At 41.9% G+C, this 23628-nt stretch overlaps 1 protein-coding gene across 3 annotated transcripts in view; it reads right to left on the bottom strand.

The window, feature by feature from the left end:
* Nucleotides 1-23628, bottom strand: part of SLC25A21 (solute carrier family 25 member 21) — a 1082402-nt gene that overhangs the window by 134545 nt on the left and 924229 nt on the right. For all 3 annotated transcript variants that reach the window (XM_063947851.1, XM_063947850.1, XM_063947852.1), the window contains one exon: nucleotides 4179-4343. In XM_063947851.1, the coding sequence (XP_063803921.1) occupies nucleotides 4179-4343 (165 nt within the window). The remainder of the gene's footprint in view (nucleotides 1-4178; nucleotides 4344-23628) is intronic.

Below are 23628 nucleotides of genomic sequence, written 5' to 3'. Positions count from 1 at the left end.
GTGTGGCTCTACTTGAAAATACGTTTGTTTCTTCACCGTCGACACTAGATTCAGTGTCCGTGTCTGGGTCTGTGTCGACCGACTGAGGTAAAGGGCGTTTTACAGCCCCTGACGGTGTCTGAGGCGCCTGGGCAGGTACCAACTGGTTTTCCGGCCGTCTCATGTCGTCAACTGATTTTTGTAATGTGCTGACATTATCACGTAATTCCATAAACAAAGCCATCCATTCCGGTGTCGACTCCCTGGGGGGTGACATCACCATTACCGGCAATTGCTCTGCCTCCACACCAACATCGTCCTCATACATGTCGACACACACGTACCGACACACAGCAGACACACAGGGAATGCTCTTATCTAAGACAGGACCCCACTAGCCTTTTGGGGAGACAGAGGGAGAGTTTGCCAGCACACACCCAAGCGCTATAATATATATGGGAACAACCTTATATAAGTGTTGTATCCTTATAGCAGCTTAAATATATAAAATATCGCCAAAAAAGTGCCCCCCCTCTCTGTTTTACCCTGTTTCTGTAGTGCAGTGCAGGGGAGAGTCCTGGGAGCCTTCCTCACAGCGGAGCTGAGCAGGAAAATGGCGCTGTGTGCTGAGGAGAATAAGCCCCGCCCCCTATTCCGGCGGGCTTTTCTCCCGTAGTTTGTAATATCTGGCAGGGGTTAAATACATCCATATAGCCTCAAGGGCTATATGTGATGTATTTTTTAGCCATAAAAGGTATTTACATTGCTGCCCAGGGCGCCCCCAGCAGCGCCCTGCACCCTCCGTGACCGTTGGTGAGAAGTGTGTGACAAACAATGGCGCACAGCTGCAGTGCTGTGCGCTACCTTCAAGAAGACTGAAGAGCCTTCTGCCGCCGGTTTCTGGACCTTCAATCTTCAGCATCTGCAAGGGGGGTCGGCGGCGCGGCTCCGGGACGAACCCCAGGGTGAGACCTGTGTTCCGACTCCCTCTGGAGCTAATGGTGTCCAGTAGCCTAAGAAGCCAATCCATCCTGCACGCAGGTGAGTTGAACTTCTCTCCCCTAAGTCCCTCGATGCAGTGAGCCTGTTGCCAGCAGGACTCACTGAAAATAAAAAACCTAAAAACTTTTTCTAAGCAGCTCCTTAAGAGAGCCACCTAGATTGCACCCTGCTCGGACGGGCACAAAAACCTAACTGAGGCTTGGAGGAGGGTCATAGGGGGAGGAGCCAGTACACACCACCTGATCCTAAAGCTTTAGTTTTGTGCCCTGTCTCCTGCGGAGCCGCTATTCCCCATGGTCCTGACGGAGTCCCCAGCATCCACTTAGGACGTCAGAGAAAATCTATTTGCTGACGTGTGGCAGATTGCTCAGAAACTACCAATGAGGTAATAGTAAGTGGTTGCACTTAAGATAACAGGCCATCAGTGAACTGCTTAAGTAATGGATTGGTAAATAACTCCTTCACTGCTGAGGGTTTTCTCAGTCCTGTGCTGAGCCCATTTTTCAATGTTTGCGCTCATCATATCTGATATCAATATGGGGCCCACCGCTTTCAAAAAAGTGTGACCCCACATGCGCTCGGGACAGTATTTGGAATTTATAGCATAGTGTGCACTCCCCCCTCTATGTAGCGCAGAGTGGTATGTTCTGGTTATCACAGGTTATAAATATACAATAGGGGAGATGTATCAAGCCTTGGTGGGATATAAAGTGAAGAAGTTGATCACAGAAATCAATAATTTCTAAGATTGTGCTAGATAAATGACAGAAGCTGATTTTTTTTCTTTGGGCAACTTCTCTACTTTATCTGTCTCTGAGGCTTGATACATCTCCTCAAATAGCTGCTAAGGGACCAAATCAATTGAAAGTGGAGAATCCCCTATTTCAAATGAGGGTGTCCCCAAAGTAAGTGCCATTATGGGGCAAATGTATTGTCCTCCTCATCTATGGAAAAAGTACATTTTCCATAGACCAGGGTAACATTGTCTGTTTGTTACAGGTGATCACCATAATAACTACAAACTGGGCATATCACTTGAAAGAGGAGACTTCACTCTTTCTAATTACACTACGCCACATGTGTTTTTCCCATATTGTGCAATACCGTATCTATGGAAAATGTATGATTTGCTTATTGCAGCGCAATATTGTCTCGTGATCAGCTACATTATGGTATTTGAAAAGCAGATAAAATATTTTTGACAAATTTATTTGACTACTAGTGAAATCACCCAACTATGATTGAGATGGAGATGTATCAAACCTTCCTTAGAGATAAAGTCAAGAAGTTGCCCATAGCAAAAAGCTTCTAACTATAATTTCAAAGGTTTTACTACATAAATGATAGATAGGAAACTGATTGGTTGCTATAGGCAACTTCTCCACTTTATCCCTCTGAAAGGTTAGATAACTCTGACCCAATGTCAGGGGTTGATATACCAAGCAGTGAAAACAGTGGAGAAGTGGACCAATGGAGAAGCTGTCCATAGCAACCAATCAGATTTACCCACTTAAATGTCATGGTCACATGGAATGAAAACTGGACACAGTTGCATCCTGTGCTACCACGTTGCCCTACTGTTTCGTCCTGGTTTAAAGACGAGATCCGTTCTGCACATACACAAAACAGATTTCAAGGCAGTGATGTAGCGGTCTGTGACTACCGAAATCAATGCCGGAATTGTGCCCTAGAATGCAGCGCAATGGCATTCAGGAGCTCTTGTGCGAGGAGAGCACAAATACTGATAGTCAGTACTCCTTCACATATATGCTGCATTTTACACGTGGGGAAGGAGTAAGTGCCCCAGGGCGTAGGGTTAATTCTCACTGGTGGGTCTTTATTTGTACTGGGGGTGGTTGTGGTGGGGGGAGGGGTGGCGGTGTAATGTCCCAATGAATAAAAAAAAAGGAGGATCAAGGGGTTTTTAATTAGTTAAAAATCACATCAGTCACCGAGGGAGGAAGATGGATGTGTGCAAAAATCTATTACACTGGGGGTGGATGGGAACCCAACTGAGGTTCTGTAACCACTATGGGGGTTGGAGAGTAATGCTAATGGAAGACCAATTGCTGCTGGCGGGGTCTATTTCCAATGGCAGTGGGAGATAATTTTACTATGGGGGCCTATGGCGACGCGGTGGTGTGGAACACCCCAGACACACATTTTTTTCAATAAACTATAAAAATTTAGTTTTGAAAATAGGTTTTTAACTTAATTAATTTTTTTTTTTAAAAAGACAATTTATGAGGGCCATCAGGAAAAAAGAAAAGAAAAAAGAAGTCAGTTAAGTGTTTAAGGCAACACTTATACATCCTATAAAATGATAGGTAGAATCTGAGTGGTTGCAATCGGCAACTTCTCTACTGGTTCTCTACCAATGGAAAATATAGTCCACCTTTGTTACAATCCACCATTATAGTGGTGGCTCAACTGTCACTCATGGATCAAATTATGTTCTATTTGAAAAAATTTTAGTATGTTTGACTGTTTTACCTATTGCTATTATACATATTTATATATTAGTTTAACTTCTCATCTTAAAACCAATCAATACAGTCACACTTTGAACTAACAGAATAATATGAAGAGATCAGGTTAAGATCAACTTGTTGATGATGGACTATAGGTAACATTTACCCGTAGTGTTTTTATGAGGGAGAGGAAGAAACAATTCTATTGTCAGGAAAAAATGGATTCCCTATGGGCAAAGACTTCTGGTTAAAAATCCAGCTGCAATACAGCAGCATTGTTTTCAAAGGTGACGTGTGTGTGTGTGTGTGTGTGTGTGTGTGTGTGTGTGTGTGTGTGTGTGTGTGTGTGTGTGTGCGTGTGCGCAGAGCAAAATCTAGCAGAACATGACATTACAGGTCACACAGCTCAGCACAGAGTAAGAGAAGATATAAGAGTGATATACATCTTTGTTTCTGATCACACAAGCAGTGGGGGCGCAGAGGGCAAAATACCCCCATTGTAGTCATACACGCTTATAATAGTTCTGCTTTTTCATATAGTCCTTATCAATGAGCTACATGATACTACATATGAAATGTGATATTCATTTGATAAAGAAACATAAGTCACTAGACAGTAATGCTAGGATACTAAAAAAAATACAAATAATTGAAACATAATGTGCATGCATTAAAACTAGACCTGCATTGAGAAAACTATTTAACAGGACACTGTATAAGTTGTACCTGGTTAACAGGAAAGGCATTCTTTACGTTGAAATAGAATCCAAAATAAACCATGTTGAAAACTCCATGGCGACCCAAAGTGGCACTTAGTCCTTTGTTAAGGCCTCTCAGTCCTATGCCCTCTGTGCGGATCACATGACGTGCCTGAGCAAAGGTAGACGGTTGCTGGAAAGGCAATAAATGGTCTGTTATATCCCATACAATGCTTCCAAATATTGCACAACTATAAAATCCATAACACACAATTATAACCGCTACATTTATCACTGAAATATAAGCTCGTTAAACAGTTATTACTCATAAGCTGCTGATCATTATATTAGAGTCCTAAGTCATACTTTAATGGACCTTTAACCTACAGAGAGTGGTCATTTTGTAGGCTAAGCATACCTCCACAGTGATCCTGATATTTTGTGGTCAGCAAGGTTTCTTGTTAGAAAAATAAGATTTTAAACCTACCGGTAAATCTATTTCTCGTAGTCCGTAGAGGATGCTGGGGACTCCGTAAGGACCATGGGGAATAGACGGGCTCCGCAGGAGACATGGGCACTTTAAGAAAGAACTTGACTCTGAGTGTGCACTGGCTCCTCCCTCTATGCCCCTCCTCCAGACCTCAGTTAGAGAAACTGTGCCCAGAGGAGATGGACAGTACGAGGAAAGGATTTTTGTTAATCCAAGGGCAAGATCCATACCAGCCACACCAATCACACCGTATAACTCGTGATAAACTACCCAGTTAACAGTATGAAAACAACAACATAGCATCAGTCCAAGACCGATGAAACTATAACATAACCCTTATGTAAGCAATAACTATATACAAGTCTTGCAGAAGTAGTCCGCACTTGGGACGGGCGCCCAGCATCCTCCACGGACTACGAGAAATAGATTTACCGGTAGGTTTTAAATCTTATTTTCTCTAACGTCCTAGAGGATGCTGGGGACTCCGTAAGGACCATGGGGATTATACCAAAGCTCCCAAACGGGCGGGAGAGTGCGGATGACTGTGCAGCACCGATTGAGCAAACAGGAGGTCCCCCTCAGCCAGGGTATCAAACTTATAGAACTTTGCAAAGGTGTTTGACCCCGACCAAGTAGCAGCCCGGCACAACTGTAGTGCCGAGACCCCTTGGGCAGCCGCCCAAGAGGAGCCCACCTTCATAGTGGAATAGGCCTTAACCGATTTTGGTAACGGCAATCCTGCCGTAGAATGCGCCTGCTGAATCGTGTTACAGATCCAGCGAGCAATAATCTGCTTTGTAGCATGGCCGCCAACTTTGATGGCTGCACACAGGACAAACAGTGCTTCTGTTTTTCTGATCCTAGCCGTTCTGGCCACGTAAATTTTCAAAGCCCTGACCACATCAAGGGACTCGGAATCCTCCAAGTCACGTGTAGCCACAGGCACGACAATAGGTTGGTTCATATGAAAGGATGAGACCACCTTAGGTAGAAATTGAGGACGGGTCCGCAATTCCGCTCTATCCATATGGAAAACCAGATAGGGGCTTTTATGTGATAAAGCCGCCAATTCCGAAACTCGCCTAGCCGAAACCAAGGCTAACAACATGACCACCATCCAGGTGAGATATTTCAACTCCACTGTCTTAAGTGGTTCAAACCAATGTGACTTAAGGAGACTTAACACCACGTTAAGGTCCCAAGGCGCCACCGGAGGTACAAGAAAAGGGATAAGGCCGAAATCTGAACTTTTAATGGAGCCTAATTTCAGGCCCAAATTCACTCCAGTTTGTAGGAAACGAAGAAAACGGCCCAGGTGGAATTCTTCCATAGGAACATTCCTGGCCTTCACACCAAGAAACATATTTTCTCCATACTCGGTGATAATGTTTAGATGTCACGTCCTTCCTAGCCTTTGTTTGCATAGGAATGACCTCATCCGGAATACCTTTTTCCGCTAGGATCCGGCGTTCAACCGCCATGCCGTCCAACGCAGCCGCGGTAAGTCTTGGAACAGACAGGGACCTTGTTGTAACAAGTGTAGCCTTAGAGGAAGAGGCCACGTATCTTCTGTGAGCATTTTTTGCAGATCCGGATACCAGGTTCTCCGTGGCCAATCTGGAACAATGAGAATTGCTCTCACTCCTCTTTTTCTTATTATCCTCAACACCTTGGGTATGAGAGGAAGAGAAGGAAACACATACACCGACTGGAACACCCATGGTGTCACCAGGGCGTCTACAGCTACCGCCTGAGGGTCTCTTGACCTGGCGCAATACCTTTGTAGCTTTTTGTTGAGACGTGATGCCATCATGTCTATTTGGGGTAATCCCCACCGACTTGCAATCTGCGCGAAGACTTCCTGATGAAGTCCCCACTCTCCCGGATGCAGAGCGTGTCTGCTGAGGAAGTCTGCTTCCCAGTCGTCCATTCCTGGAATGAACACTGCTGACAGAGTGCTTACATGATTCCCCGCCCAGCGAAGAACTCTGGTGGCTTCCGCCATTGCCACTCTGCTCCTTGTGCCGCCCTGGCGGTTTACATGAGCTACTGTGGTGATGTTGTCCGACTGGATCAGAACTGGTCAATTGCGAAGTAAGATCTCCGCTTGACGTAGGGCGTTGTATATGGCCCTTAGTTCCAGGATGTTGATGTGAAGACAAGTCTCTTGACTTGACCAAAGTCCTTGGAAATTTCTTCCCCAACCTCGGAGGCTCGCGTCCGTGGTCACCAGGATCCAGTCCTGAATGCCGAACCTGCGGCCCTCTAGAAGGTGAGCACTGTTTTGCCACCACAGGAGAGATACTCTGGCCCTGGGGGACAGGGCGATCCGCTGACGCAATTGCAGATACGACCCGAACCATTTGTCCAATAGGTCCCATTGGAAGGCCCGTGCATGGAATTTGCCGTATGGATTGGCTTCGTATGTTGCCACCATCCTTCCCAGAACTTGAGTGCAATGATGTACTGACACTTGTTGTGGTTTCAACAAGTTCATGACTAGAGTCATGAGTTCCTGCGCTTTTCCCTTCGGAAGAAAAAACCTTTTCTGGTCTGTGTCCAGAATCATGCCCAAGAAGGGCAGACGAGTTGTAGGATTCAGCTGCGACTTTGGAATATTGAGAATCCAGCCATGTCGCTGTAACACATTCAGTGAAAGTGATACGCTGCTCAGCAACTTCTCCCGTGATCTCACTTTTATGAGGAGATCGTCCAAGTACGGGATAATTGTGACACGCTGCTTGCGCCGGAGCACCATCATTTCCGCCATTACCTTGGTGAAAATTCTCGGGGCCGTGGAAAGCCCAAACGGCAACGTCTGAAATTGGTAATGACAATCCTGTACCTCAAATCTCAGGTATGCCTGATGAGGAGGATATATGGGGACATGTAGGTATGCATCCTTTATGTCCTGAGATACCAAAAAATCTCCCCCTTCTAGGCTGGCGATGACCGCCCTGAGTGATTCCATCTTGAACTTGAACCGTTTTAAGTAAAGGTTCAGGGGTTTTAAATTTAAAATGGGTCTGACCGAACCGTCCGGTTTCGGAACCACAAACAGAGTTGAGTAGTACTCCTGCCCTCTTTGAAGCAGGGGAACCTCTACCACCACTTGTTGCAGACACAATCTGTGAATCGCATGTAACACTATCTCCCTTTCCAGGGGTTGTTTCGGTAGGGCCGATTTGAAAAAAACGGCGAGGAGGCACTTCTTCGAAATCCAGCTTGTAACCCTGGGAAACAATTTTTATTGCCCATGGATCCACCTGTGAGTGGAACCAGACGTGGCTGAACAGTCGAAGACGTGCCCCCACAGGAGCTGACTCCCTCAGGGGAGCCCCAGCGTCATGCGGTGGATTTAGCAGAGGCCGGGGAGGACTTCTGTTCCTGGGAACTAGCTGTGTTGTGCAGCTTTTTCCCTCCGTCCTTACCTCTGGCAAGAAAGGACAAACCACGTGCTCTCTTGCTTTTATTGGAACGAAAGGACTGCATTTGATAATGAGGCACTTTCTTAGATTGTGAGGGAATATATGGCAAAAATTTTTATTTACCTGCCGTAGCCGAGGAGACGTGATCCGAGAGGCCCTCTCCAAACAATTCCTCACCCTTGTAAGGCAACAACTCCATATGCCTCTTTTAATCGGCATCACCTGTCCACTGCATGTGCCACAGGACACGTCTAGCAGAAATCGACATAGCGTTGACTCTAGAACCCAGTAGACTAACGTCTCTTTGGGCATGTTTTATATATATATATATATATATATATAAGACAACATCTTTTTCATATATATATATATATATATATATTAGGGACAATAACATGGTATCCTTATCTAGGGTTTCAATCTCCGCAGATAAGATATCTGTCTACGCTGCTACAGTGCTATAAACCCATGCCGACACAATCGCCGGTCTGAGTAGTGTACCAGAATTCAAAGTACTTTTACTGCATGCTATCTGCAGGATCCCTGAGGATAGCTGTAAAGTCAGCGCTACCTTTTTGGGAAAACGTGTCAATGCCTTGTACACCCTAGGGGAAGATTCCCATCTTATCCTGGCCCCATTAGGGAAAGGGTACTCCCTGAGAATTCTTTTTGGGAAGCTGCAGCTTCTTGTCTGGAGATTCCCGCTCTTTTTCTTCATGAGAGGAGGGAAATTTACCTCAGCTTTCTTCCCCCTAAACATGTATACCCTCGTGTCAGGGACAGATGAGTCATCAGTGATAAGCAAAACATCTTTTATTACAATAATCATATATTGAATACTTTTCTGCCAGTTTTGGCTGTACTTTGCATTATCGTAGTCGACACTGGAGTCAGACTCCGTGTCGATATCAGTGTCTATTATTTTGGATAGTGAGCGTTGTGAGACTCTGAAAGTCTCTGTGACATAGGGACAGACCTGGGTTAGCCCTTAATTTCACATATCCCATCAGGCGTCGGCATTGTCGACGGAGACACCACACACACACACACACATTTGCTCCATCTCCTCCATAGGAGAGCCTTTTATCTCAGACATGTCGACACACACGTACCGACACACCACACACTCAGGGAATGCTCTACTGAAGACAGTTCCCCCACAAGGCCCTTTGGAGAGACAGAGAGAGAGTATGCCAGCACACACCCCAGCGCAATATAACCCAAGAAAAACATAGCAATTTAATGTTTTCCCCGTAGCGCTGTTATTAAAATCTGCGCCAAATTATGTGCCCCCCCTCTTCTTTAAAACCCTCTCTTCTACCGTGGTATAAGCAGGGGAGAGTCCGGGGAGCTTCCTCTCAGCGGTGCTGTGGAGAAAAACATGGCGTTGGTGAGTGCTGAGGGAGAAGCCCCGCCCCCTCGGCGGCGGGCTTCAGTCCCGCTAAAAGTGTATAATTGGCGGGGGCTCATGCAAATATACAGTGTCCAGCTGTATATATGCTCTCTTTTGCCAAATAAGAGGTTTATATTGCTGCCCAGGGCACCCCCCCCCCCTGCACCATGCACCCTTACAGTGACCGGAGTATGTGAGGTGTATGGGAGCAATGGCGCACAGCTGCCGTGCTGTGCGTTACCTCAGTGAAGCTCATGAAGTCTTCTGCTGCCTTTTGAAGCCTTCTTTCTTCTCATACTCACCCGGCTTCTTTCTTCTGGCTCTGTGAGGAGGACGGCGGCGCGGATCTGGGACGAACGTCCGGGGCGAACCTGTGTTCCGACTCCCTCTGGAGCTAATGGTGTCCAGTAGCCTAAGAAGCAGAGCCTATAATTTAAGTAGGTCTGCTCCCCTCTTCTCAGTCCCTCGATGCAGGGAGTCTGTTGCCAGCAGTGCTCCCTGAAAATAAAAAACCTAACAAATATACTTTCTTAGCAGGAAACTCAGGAGAGCTCCCTGCAGTGCACCCATCTGCCTCTGGGCACAGTCTCAAACTGAGGTCTGGAGGAGGGGCATAGAGGGAGGAGCCAGTGCACACTCAGAGTCAAGTTCTTTCTTAAAGTGCCCATGTCTCCTGCGGAGCCCGTCTATTCCCCATGGTCCTTACGGAGTCCCCAGCATCCTTTAGGACGTTAGAGAAAATATATGATATCGCTAGAAAGGAGCATAATAGTTTAGGCAGTTTAAGGTGCGGATTCATGTGTCCCAAAGTTTCTATCGAACTGGTAATCAGGGAAACCACATGGGCCCAAAATAACAATTGCTAAAGGCTCTCTAAACGTGTGTAGACACAGGTGGACTATGTAACTTGTTTGGAGAAAGTACAGTACAGACTGTTACACAGCGAAACACAGAATGGAAGTTGCACAGTAATTTCATATGAGATAGTAGGTGCTAGAAAGGGAAGGATCATCTATAACAAAAAAATAAATAATAAACCCATCTTCTATTTTGTAAATAAAATGCAGACATCTAAATGTGTGTACACATGGTGAGATAAATCTGTAAGATTTTGACTATATAGTCAAAATCTTAAGCAAAGTTAGTGCACATCTCAAGGTGTTAGGCAGCTTGCAATACCGATTCGTTCCCGATGCTCGCTCCCGTGAGGTCGATATCGTAAGGCTAGATAGACTGCAGGCAAGTCAATCTTGACTATCTAGTGTACTATATACTACAAAGTATAGTCAAAATTGCCACTTCAACAGACAGAAAAAAATAACTTGCGCCCCTGCTGCAGCTCGGTACCAACCCCCAAGAGCACAACTCCTTGAGACAATATACAACACAAGATGTGGGGTGGTTCACAAGCGCTGCAAGTCACTGATCAATAAACATTAATTCATCCCAGTTATAGTGGTCATATTCAGACTTCTTGGGTCACAAAGGTTACCCGACTTCTCCCTCTCCACGGTTTTTCAAAGGTTCGCACCTTTTGACTAACCTCCTTAGGGCGGGATATGTACATCAAAAGGTTTCTTTAGATGTTCTCCTCGTACACACTCATTTCACAGGATCGAGATTTATCACACCCCCGTCCCTCAAAAAGGGCACTCACCTTCCAACAATGCCCTATGTTCCTTGAAAGATTTCTTTGCTGTTGGTGGAGCCACAGATTTCCACTGGTAGCCACCAGTATTATGTAGATATGTGGATAAAAAGGCAGTGGATATCCAAAAAATACACAAATTTATTGTATCTTATAAAGATATATCCATACAGCGTTAAAAATGGGCAAAACACAAATAAAACATAAAAAATACTAAAAACAATAAATGGTTCCCTAGCTCAGTCGGGAATTACTTTCACCACCAAGTACCTCAAGGTACCAACCACTACAAATTTGTGCAAAAAAGCTTTAAATAAAACCGAGTGTTGGTCCTCTTTGGCAATAAAAGGTAAATGGAGGAGCCCTTACGACCTGGGATACCCAGATACCACACCGACGCGTTTTGGATTCTAGATCCTTCCTCAAGGTGTCCTCTAAAGCCAAGCAGTCAGATATTTATACCCCCTGCTCGCCACTCCCCGCCGTATTGGCCAATCCCCTTATTTTGGTGCATACACCTACACCATCGCCTCAATTTCTAAAATATTTTCCACATATCTACCATACTCCTTTACTGGACAAATTCATATACACTTTTTATCCTCCTTAACGAAGAAATAGTATGTAGTATGATATATATGTTATGCATGATTGTTGGTTCATGTTATTTAACAGTGTGTTTACCACATTATTTTGCTGTTTATGAATTAGCTCAATTTGCAATAACGTTTTGCCTTTCACAGATCTAGATCTGTTATGTTGATAGATTTAAAAGCCGTGCAGCATGGAAGTCCGTGTATTGTTATTGTTTCTGTTGTTGTCTTGGTTACGGGCTCCCCTCCCGTCCGCCGATTGGAGGACGCAATTTGACGCGCCTCCGGAGGCGGGCTGTTGATAGGAAGCCTGGCGCACGAGGGTGTCTAGCAGCGTTGGTGGTTGCTAGGGGAACAGATTCCTCCTCCTGCTGCGGGCCGGCGTGTGATGCGGTTGTGCCCGCGACGGGAAGTGGGCGGTGAATGTGATTCGGTTCTGGGCACTGTGATCTATATAAGGTATGTTTTGTTTGTTATGTTTGTATCCTGACGAAAGGTGCCATTAAAGTAGCACCTGAAACGTTGAAATGAAGCCTGTGTAGCTGTCTCATGTTTATGAATCCGTGGAGTGCCGCCCGTCTCGCTCTCTCTGTACTTGTTCCGTTTGGATCATGGGAAGGCACCCAGGTATTTAAAGCAACATATATGGAGTGCTGGTCATACTGGAACTGTATATATATATATATATATATATAAAATAAAGGCGCACAAGAAAAAATTGTCAGCTGCTGATATGATACACATGCATAATTAGCAATTTATTAGAATTTAGGGGGTCATTCCGACCTGATCGGTGCTGTGCGGTCTCCAACAGCCGCTGCCAAGCGTGCATCCCGTGGCTACAGCTAGAGCACTCCCTCTCCTGCACCCATTGCTGGGACTTTCAAGCTGCAAAGAGAATACATAGGAGGACGCACGGGACCATGTATATAAATAGGAGCGCTCCTTACAGACACGCTTTAAATGGAAGGGTGAAGTATAACATCACAAAATACCTCACACTGCTGTGTTTGAGAACTGAACTTTTTCATCCGCATTCCTTTTCGTTGCATGTGCATACTAATCAGTTATAAGATAAGATAATTTAACTAACAAGCAACTTGCTAACCTGCATGTGTAGCCATTAATACTTATGCTGTTCCCTGTTGTGCATGTGTTACGTGTTTTTTAATGTAGTAATTTTTAGCCACTTCAACTTGTTTTAAATTCTTATAAATTGCTAATTATGCATTTGTATCAAATCAGCAGCTGACAATTTTTTCTAGTGCGCCTTTATTATATATATTTGTTTGTCCTCGACATTTTGGGTGGATCCCCAGGTCAACATTGTGAAGGCAGCCAATTAATTGTCTGCATATTAAATTTACCCCTTTTTTTATACCTATATTATAACACTAGCGCCCGACACGTTGCACTTTTTCTTCCCCCTTTTTTTTAATATAATTAATTGTTGGAATATTATCCAATTTGTGACTTTCACGTCAAATAGCATGTCCACATGACATTCACATTTTCATAGGTATTTAATATGGGACTGAATCAGAAATGGCTAATTTACCAAGCCCCGAAAACAGAGCCGGCCATAGGCATAGGCAAACTAGGCTATTGTCTAGGGCATTTGATATGCCTATGGGCATCAGGAGCTTCTGCTGATTAAAATGATATGTGGCATGCCTATATTCTGTGTGTAGCATTTCATATGCAGATACAGCCACAGTCTCACACAGTATATAGGCATGCTGCATATCATTTTAATCAGCAGAAGCTGCTTGTGCATCCTAGCCACATAGCAATGCACATAAGATGCATTTTCATTAAAAAAATGTGCCCGACGTTAGCATTGAGGCAAGATTTATGAGGACACATCTGTATTCAAGCAGAGGCAGAGGTCATAGTGTTAGTGGCAGTGTGAGTGCTGTGTGCATGTGAGTAGGTTGGTTGTGCAGTAGTGTTCGGAATATGTGTAAGGAGCATTATGTGTGTCATGTAAAAATACATGACACAGAACATATGTGTAAGGGGCACTGTGTGTGTCATTATGTATATAAGGGCATTAATAATGTGCGGCATATGTGTAACAGGGTACTACTGTATGTGTGTCATTATGTGTATAGGGGCACTAATAATGTGCAACAAATGTGTAGGGGGCACTATGTGTGTCATTATGTGTATAAGGGCATGAATAATGTGCGGCATATGTGTAAGGGATATTACGTGTAAAAGGGCATTAATAAATGTTGTCATAATGTGTAAGGCGCATTATGTTAATAATGTGTCTCATATATGTAAGGGGCATTACTGTGTGGCATTATATGTATAAGGTGCTCTACTATGTGGCGTTGCATATAGAAAGGGTACTACTGTGTCGTCTAATGTGAATATAGAGCAATAGGGTATGGTGTAATGTGAATAAGGAGCAATTCAGTGTGATGTAATGTGAATAAGGAGCTCTACTGTGAGGAGCAGAGGCGGATTAACCATAGGGCTTACAGGGAAGATCCCCGGTGGGCTGACGCACCCGTGGGGGGGCCTGTTTTGTTTGAAGACATGTGGTCCTATTTATAGATATAATGAATAAGATGCAAAATAATTTGCATATATGAACATTTCTTTGCCACTTATCCTGTGATTGCAGATGATTTAGTGTATGCTCTGTCTGCCTGCTTGGCTGACATATAAGATTGAGTGAATAGTGATTGGGATACGCAGATGGTGTAATAAGCAAGAAAATATATCTTTCTAAAGAATGATATAGTTTCCTAAATTCTAAAGGTGTATCGTATAATGTGCTCATAATATTTAATTTTATTTCCTTTTAACTTCCCCCTTGATGCTGGACATGCCCACTATCTGGAAAGTCTTGGGGGGGAGGGTGCTGCTGCCATGGCTAGACCTTACACCTTTGGTGCTGCCCATGTGGGGCCACTAGTACAAATTTTTTCCAGGGCCGCTTTTTGTTCCCAATCCGCCCCTGGTGAGGAGTAACGTTTATAAGGTGAAGTGATACTACTATGGGATGTAATATGAATTATGGACACTATCGCATGATCAAATGTGAATAAAGTTGCAGTACTGTGTGGCGTAATTGGAATTGTGGTTACTATTGTGTGGCCATGCCCCTTGCCAGCAAAAACACACCCATTTTTGGGCTGTGCGCCAAATGTGCTTATTTAAAATGTAGGGGGTACAAACCCCAAAATAAGGACTGCTATGAATGAGGGGTGATGGTGCTGGGAAAGAGGTGCAAGGTCAGAGGCGGAACCAGCGGTGGTGCTAGGGGGCACCAGCCAAAATCTTGCCTAGGGCATCATATTGGTTAGGGCCGGCTCTGCCCGAAAACCATATCTTTTCAGAGCTTGCCTCCAGAGATTGAACATCATCTTTTTGGAGACATTAACCACTGCTGCCCAGTGGTTCCCAAACTGGGTGATGTGGCACCCTGGGGAGCTACGGTGCACACATATGGGTGCCATAGATTAATGTAATAGGTAAAACCAGCGCTGGTGGCTGCAAATAATAATATATGTAGACAAGCAGAAGTGCAACCATGTCCTCCACCACATAAATGATCCTAAGGATGACGGGTACAGATGTGTTTGTGTCTTTGCTCCATGCACTACAAGTCGCATTACACATAACGTGTGAGTGCCATGAGACTCTGTAGCGTTGAGCATCTTTTTTTGTAGTTTGTCCGCGAAAATGCATCGTAGACGCAAAGTATTATAATAGGACACACAAGCAGCATCTGCTGATCAAAATGATATGCAGCATGCCTATATTCTGTGTGTGACTGCGTCTGTATTTGCATACAAAATGCTATGCTACAGTGTCTTCATGGAAAACATGGCAGTGTGACTTCAGCAAGGATGTAAGAGGACACATCTGTACAAGTTACTTAATAAAAAAAAAAATCTGAATTTGTCTATAAGATACTTTTGGCCTAGGGGTACCATAGAAAAATGCAGATACGTTAGGGTGCCCTAATTCAAAACATTTTGGGAACCACTATTACAGTCTATAGGCTACAAAATCCTAATTCACAATCGCTGCTGCACCCATTGAAAATGTCCTGCTCATGTCAGGGGTTCGGCTCAATGTCAGGGGTTCTGCTCATTGTCAGGGGATTGTCCCCCATCCCCACCCGACTCCGGCCACTGTTTCGTCCAGTGTAGAAATATCAGAATGCATTCTTTTTGGAAGCTCAATAGAGGCTCAGGAGGCCAAAGCAGAAGCATCGCCGGGGAATTAAAGTGAGTGACAGGAACCGATTGGCTGCTAATTTCTCTCTCTCCAAGGCTTGATACATCTCATCCATATAGCTGTCTGGACCTCGTCATCTCCGGCCACAATAGCTACTGGCTGATTCCACTTCTGCAGCATGAACTAGTTTACAGTCAGCCAGCAGTCTAAAGGCAAGTGAAAAACACAGATTTTATTTATAACATTTGTTCTAACTGGTTCACCTTCATAGCTAAATCCTTATTCACATGTACCTTTTCCAGGGGAACACACACAGAGTGACACTTGCTCTGTTTATTTTGTTACTTAGAACCTAAAGCAAGTTCCCCCTTGCCACTTAAACAGGAAAAGGCAATGAATATTAAAGATAGCCTGAGAAAAGGAATGCAGAACACTGAAAAAGAGGGACTGTCACTCAAGTATGATGAAGGTACATTTAGGGATGTGGAGTAAAGACAACAGGAAACAGGTTAAGCGCAACAAAATAATTTGTAGTGTGATACTTGTATCTGCCAACTGTCCCTGCTTTCTTTTTATATTCTCAACATGTCCCTAGAAATCAGTCCTTTAAATTGTCATCGTTTTTAATTATTACTGACAGAAACAGTACAACTTCTCTTATTATGTGTAGATGTTATTCTTACTGCTTGTGTCTATCTAATAATATCAAATTTATTACAGTAGAATGTTGTATACATAGAATTATGATTATTGTAGAGGAATGTACTGCATAACTTCTAACTGTCCACATTTTGAAGGGACAGTCACAAGTCCTGTCCTGTGCAGGGGTAGATCAGGAAATGAAAGTGGCCATGACAAAAAAGTATGAAAGTGGCCTCATGTGGGTAAAAATATAAACTGTAGGCGGAGCCAACACAAAAGTAGGTAGAGTTAAAATACATAGTAAACCACACTGCCACTGCCTACCTATGTGGAAAATGTAGAACACTGTAGAGGCATACAATACAGATAGCATCCAAGTGACTGCTATACAATACAGAGAGCATCCAGGTGATCACATACCGAACAAAGAGCATCCTAATGTCCGTCATACAGTACAGAAAGCACCCCAGTGTCTACCATACAATAAAGTGAGCATTCCAGTGACAACCATACAATACAGAGAGCAATACAGTGAACTGTGCTCTGTCCTTTTCTTTCCAAACACTTGACACTCTTTTGTAACTGATCTTTATGTATATAAAAAGAAAATAAAAGACTCATGCTTAATGTCCATAAAACACAAACTTAATGAATCCAATTTACTATTAAAAAAAGCATTATCTATTTTAAAACAAACTGCATACAGTAAAATCAATACAGTTTTCCAGAAAAAAAATCTTATGTAGCTGATGCAACACAGAAATGCACTATTCTGATCACTGGGATGAAATTACTTCTGGTTATGAAGATTAGGACAACTAGAGGCAACCTGTGCACTGGGTGGCCCTCTAGCCTTCAAAAGGTCCATATACAATAATCTTCATAATAAACTAAATATAATTAATAAATGAAACACAACTTATCTGTAATAACATATCATATAATATATCAGCAGACATATGACATATTATGGAGCCCCATTAGCCCCGTTACTTTTTCGACACTAATATCACCATTTTAGCTCAACGGTGAGTATCCTATTCTAGACCATTTTTTCCGGCCTAAAAAATTCCCTGACCCATGTGTTATTGCGGATCTGAAGGGCTGCTCATTGAGGATTTGCCTGGGGCTTGTGAAGTACTGGTGTATTTATAATTGGTACAGTGTGTGCGGTGCACACTGTTCCCCGGGTTCCAGGGGGGCGCACACCATGCAGCCATTATTTTTAATTCTTGCCCTCTGCAGCAGCAGCATTGCAGAAATCACTGGGAAAATGACTGTGTTTTGCGCATGCGTAGTAGGAAAAGCACTGGGAAAATGGTCCGGTACTTATGGTGGCCAACAAAATGATGCTCCTGCACGATTGTGGAGAGCTTTGATTAGCTGTCCCTAATCATACCTTGTATCTTCTGGCAGCGGTCTTCTGGTCCTCCTGAGCGGCAGTGTTCCCTGATTAGCACTGTGTATCTGACCAGAAGTGCATAGATGCGACTTCCGGTCGGTGGTGCTTGCAATTTCCCGGTAACCAACACGTTTCGTGCTGGGTGTGCACTTTGTCAAGGATACTCCACTAGTTGGTGATTCTTATTATATATTATTATTATTATTATATTTATGAAGAATTTTTCTCAAAAAACTTTTATTTATTTTCCTGTTAAAAACGGAAGTGCCTCTCCAGGGGGTAAATTTACTAAGGTGGTAGTTTTTTTAGAACTAGTGATGTTGCCCATAGCAACCAATCAGATTCTACTTAACATTTATCAAGCTACTTCTAGAAGATAATAGATAGAATCTGATTGGTTGCTATAGGCAACATCACCAGTTCTAAAAAAACTCCCACCTTAGTAAATGTACCCCCAGTTCTTTTATAAAAAGCGGCAGCACATGTTTTTCTTTATTTAGCATTGCATTAAGATTATGTTAGTGAAGTGAATGTTTTTAATTAAAATTAAGAAGTTATAAATATATAGTGTGTGTATTGTGTTTGTTTAAACTTATAAAAAGACTTTCAATTCTATATCTATATTTAGACCTTTGAGTTTTAAGGTACCCAAATCAAATATCCACTTTGTTTCTGGGTTGGTTTTTTTAAATCCACTAATTGGTCACCTCCTCTCCAGTGTGGAGTCACTTTTTGGATTGCAGTGAATGTTAGTATATCAGGATTTTTTCCGTGTACTTCTGCAAAATGTTGTGACCCACTATGTATGTCTCTAAACCTCTCTTAATATTGTAGATGTGTTCTGCAATGTGGGTTTTCATCTTTCTTTTGGTTTGTCGTACATAGTGCAGTCCACAATTGCATTCCAGGAGGTAAACTACTACTTCTGTGTCACACGTGGTTTTTAGTCTAATTGTACACTCCTTATTTGTTTTGTTGGATTTGAACTTTTTCAGTGGTTTTGTAGTTTTCTTTCTTGTTGTTTTGCAGGCCATGACAGTTTAGGCATGCATGGAAGCCTTGTGATCCTATGCTCTCCTCTGTTCTTTCTTGGGGAATGTATCTACTGGTTAATTCCTGTTAACTTTTTTGCACGTCTATATATTATTTGTGGTTTGTCTGGAATGAAAGTGCTTAGATTTCAAAATGTGACATGGTTTTTTGACAATATTTTCTATTGTGTGGTAATTTAAGTTGTGTGGTGTTATGAAGGCTGGGCAAGTTTGTTGTTATTCTTTTCTTTGTTTGAGTATTGGATCTTGTCTGTTTTTATTTTTGTTTTTGTACTTTTCTATTTCTTCTTTGAGATGTTCTTCTTTATACCCCTTTTTTAGGAAATTATTCTTCAGTTCTTGACTTTGTTGATGTAAAAGTTTCATCTTTAGTACAGTTTCTTTTAGTGTGATCTTTGCTGTTCCTTTAATTTGCAAGAAATGCTATACAATACATAGTTATTATTTAATATGAATTACATTTGTTGCATGATGCAGTTGATTTCTTGGTTTAATATTGACGTTTGTGTAGAAAGGTAATGTCTTGTAAATTCACATCCCAGGTTACGATTTATGCATATGTAAAGTGATTTGGCATCACTTATGCACAGAATGTATGAATTTTCCGATTTTATGTTCTCTAGTATTTGTAAAATGTGTATTGAAACTTTCATATAACTTTTTGTTTCTGTTCAAGGGGTTGCAGGAAGTAGTCTATGTAGCGTGAAAGGTTAGATGTAACAGGCCCAATTCCAAAAATGATCGGACGGCCTGGTGGGTTAATTGTGCTCTTATGGATTTTGGTTAATTGATAAAAAGTTGGTACCTTTGGGTTTTTTACAGAAATATATTCATATTCTTTTTTATTAATTATTCCCATCAATAGGCCTTCGTTGAGTTGTTCTGTTAGTTGCTGTTGGAATCGAGAAGTCTGTGTGTAGTTTAAGATATGTATCGGTATCAGATAGAAGTCTGATGGCTTCCTTTTGTATAGGTGAAACTCAGAAAATTAGAATATCGTGCAAAAGATCATTTATTTCAGTAATTCAACTTAAAAGGTGAAACTAATATATTATATAGATTCATTACATGCAAAATGAGATATTTCAAGCCTTTATTTGTTATAATTTTGATGATTGTGGTTTACAGCTTAAGAAAACCCCAAATCCAAAATCTCAGAAAATTAGAATATTCCATAAAATCAATAAAAAAAAAAAAAAGGATTTTAAATACAGAAATGTCGGCCCTCTGAAAAGTATAATCATGCACGTGTACTCCGTTCTTGGTTTGGCCCCTTTTGCATGAATTACTGCCTCAATGCGGTGTGGCATGGATTCTATCAGCCTGTGGCACTGCTGAGGTGTTATGGAGGACCAGGGTGCTTTAATAGCGGCCTTCAGCTCTTCTGCATTGTTCGGTCTCATGTCTCTCATCTTTCTCTTGGCAATGCCCCATAAATTCTCTATGGGGTTCAAGTCAGGCGAGTGTGGGGGAGCTTCACAAGGAGTGGACTGAGGCTAGAGTTAGTGCATCAAGAGCCACCACACACAGACGGATCCTGGACATGGGCTGACATGGACTGAGTTTCACCTGTATTCTGCTCTGTCTAAAATCACCACACCTCCTCCTTTGTCAGCTGGTTTCATAATAAGCGTCTTGACTTCTTTTATTTCTTTAAGTGCCAATTTTTCTTTTGCTGTAAGATTAATTGGGATTTATTTTTTTCGGGAAGTTTGGTAATTTCTTCTATTAATTTTTTAATGTTTCTAGATGTGGACCTTTAATAAGCGCTGGATAAAATGTTGAACCTTGTTTGAAATTTGTGTGTTGGTACTCTTGGTCTGTGGTGATGGTTCTTGTTTGCGGATCTCTTATGAAGAAATTCTTTATGCAAAGTTTTCGTATGAACTTCTGTACATTTATGTAGAAATCAAATTTGTTAGGTGCTGAGTGAGGAGCAAATTTCAATCCTTTTTCTTCAGTAGGTTTTCTTGATCTTTAATTATTGGTTTACTGCTTGGGTTGAAGATGGGTTGTTTTCTCTTTATATCAATCATTATTTAGTTGTGTGTTTTTCTTTGTGTTGCTCTTACCTCCCCTTGTTCCTCCTTTTCTAAAGTAGTGTTTATTTTTTATTTATTGTATGGTGTTTTGTTCTTTTCTGGTGGTTTGTCATCCCCCCATACCAATTCTAACACAATCCTCCTCATCTTCTTCGTCATATTGGTCCATTGCCATGCTTCTTTTTCTTGGATTTTTGGTCTCTTCATGTTGTTTTTTTTTCTCAATGTTGTTTATTAGTTAGGTGACTTGTTGCTTTTTGAGCCCCTAATTAAAAGAATTTTCTTGTTCTTTGGTACGAGTTATTTTGGTAAGAAAAGTGTATTTTGTTTTATGGTTGGTATTTTCTGGGTTGATCTTGAAATTTTGTTTTGTTCTTGAGAGGTTCCTTCTTCTGTGTGAAGTAGGTTTCAGTGTGTGTTCGTTTTATTTGTTGGTGCTCTTTGGTTATTTTGTTGTGGATGTGGTTGAACTTGCCATAGTTCGTAATGTTTGTTCCCACTTTTGTTATTCTTGTATGTTTAGAATTTTCTTTTATGTCTCTTTGGATTTTTTCTGTTTTTGTGAAATGTTTTCTTATATTTTGTTTAATTTGACATGCATCATTTTTATTAGATTCTTATAGTCCTCCATAGAGTGTAAAGGTTCAAATTTTTTGTCAGTAGTTCTGATGGATTCATTTATTTGCTCCATTGATAATTTTCTATCCTCTATTATTAGTTTTATTAGATTTTTTGAGCAGTTGTCAAGCTCTTCATTCCATTTGGTGAAAAAATCTATATATGTTGGTTTAAAGGTCGGGGTTTTTGGGATTCTTAGTCCTCTTGGGACCATGTTGTTGTTCAAATATTTACCTAGTGTGGTGATTCCCCACCATAGATTTATTTCTTGTATATAATTTTTTTCCAGTTTTTTTTTTGTGCACGAAATCTGTCATCTTCTACTGATGTTTCCACTGGATTTTGATTTAACGAAAAGATATTCTCCAGATATCCTCGTCTTTGTCCATGTATGATGTGTGTTGTCGTGACTGTTTATACATCAAGCTGCGGTACACTTTATGGATACTGTAATATAGAATTATGTAGTCCATGCAAATATATTATAGCTGCTCCATTGGTAGGGAACTAAATAATATATCTATATATGGAGCGTGTGTTAAAAGGTGTGCTATGTGTGTGCAATGCTGAAAAGATAAAAAGGTTAAAAAGATATTTCACAGTGTTATGTTTACAGCTCTTTTTTGAGCTTAGTGGGGAAAAAGGCAGCGTGGTCCGGTACTTTGGGTGGCCGACAGAGTAATGCTTCTGCACGATAGTGGAGTGGTTTGATTAGCTGTCCATAATCCTACGTTGCATCTCCTGGCAGCGACAGTGGTCTTCTTGTCCTGAGCAGTGGTGTTCCCCAATCTCCATTAGCGCTGTGTATCTGACCGGAAATGCAGAGACGCAACTTCCAGTCGGCGGCGTTTGCAATTTCCTGGTATATAGCATCTAGTATTCATATACAGCTGACAGGATTTTACAAATGTGTTCATCTTATTTTCTTTAAATACAGTATGCCTCAGACAAAACTGTTTCCCTCTTCCTCTAACCAAATAAATGTGAAAAAGGCATGTGGTATTGTTCACAGTGCATTCCCATTTAAATTATTTATTTTACTGGAGTCAAAAACAACTGAATAATCAAAATGGATAAAGATCCCATTAAATGCAATGAGTTCTATGCTTGACTTCTAATATCCATATAATCTTCTTGTATTTCATGGCAGGCTTATTATTTTATATAAACAAAAAAAGAACATGGTACCCAGTCTAAGGATTTGTTTGAAGTGAGCGTATTTGAGTAAAACCACAGACACTTATTTATTATTTATTTATAATTACCAGTTATTTATATAGTGCACAGAGAATATTTGGCTTTACAGAGAATATTTGGCCATATACATCGGTCCCTGCCCCCAGTAGAGCTTACAATCTGTATTCCCTACCACATGTACACGCACACACATTCATACTAGGGTTAATTTTGTTGGGATCCAATTAACCTATTAGTATATTTTTGGATAGTGGGAGGAAACCCACGCAAGTACAGGGAGAATATACAAACTCCGCACAGTTAGGGACATGGTGGGAACTGTACCCATGACCTCAGTGCTGTGAGGCAGTAATGCTAACCATTACACCATCCGTACTGCCCCGAGGGGTATGTTATTAGGTGGCACAAAAGTACAATAAGGCAAATTAGGATTGTTAGGTAACAGTTTCAGAAAATGTTGTAATCCCTGGACAAAAATGTGTGTCAGCTTTACTATTGTCTTTGTGGGAGTACTACAGGAAGTTGCTTTGGCTGGTACATGCTAGAACTTGTAGGTCAACCATAAAAGGTTTAGAGTAGTTAAATTACAGTGCAACTATAACTGCACGCCTAAAAACAAAAATCTTATTTACGTGCAAAAAAAAACCCAGAATAATGTGCTTATACTGCCAATGTTCTTCAGTGATTTTCCAAATGCTGTACAAGTCCTGATATGGACACCTGATAACCAATCACTGGCTAAGCCATTCATCAGTGTCAACATTCAGTGACGT

This window comes from Pseudophryne corroboree, chromosome 12 (assembly GCF_028390025.1).
Source record: "Pseudophryne corroboree isolate aPseCor3 chromosome 12, aPseCor3.hap2, whole genome shotgun sequence".
In the NCBI taxonomy this organism is placed as follows: Eukaryota; Metazoa; Chordata; class Amphibia; order Anura; family Myobatrachidae; genus Pseudophryne; species Pseudophryne corroboree.
This window is presented reverse-complemented; position numbering and strand designations above follow the sequence as displayed.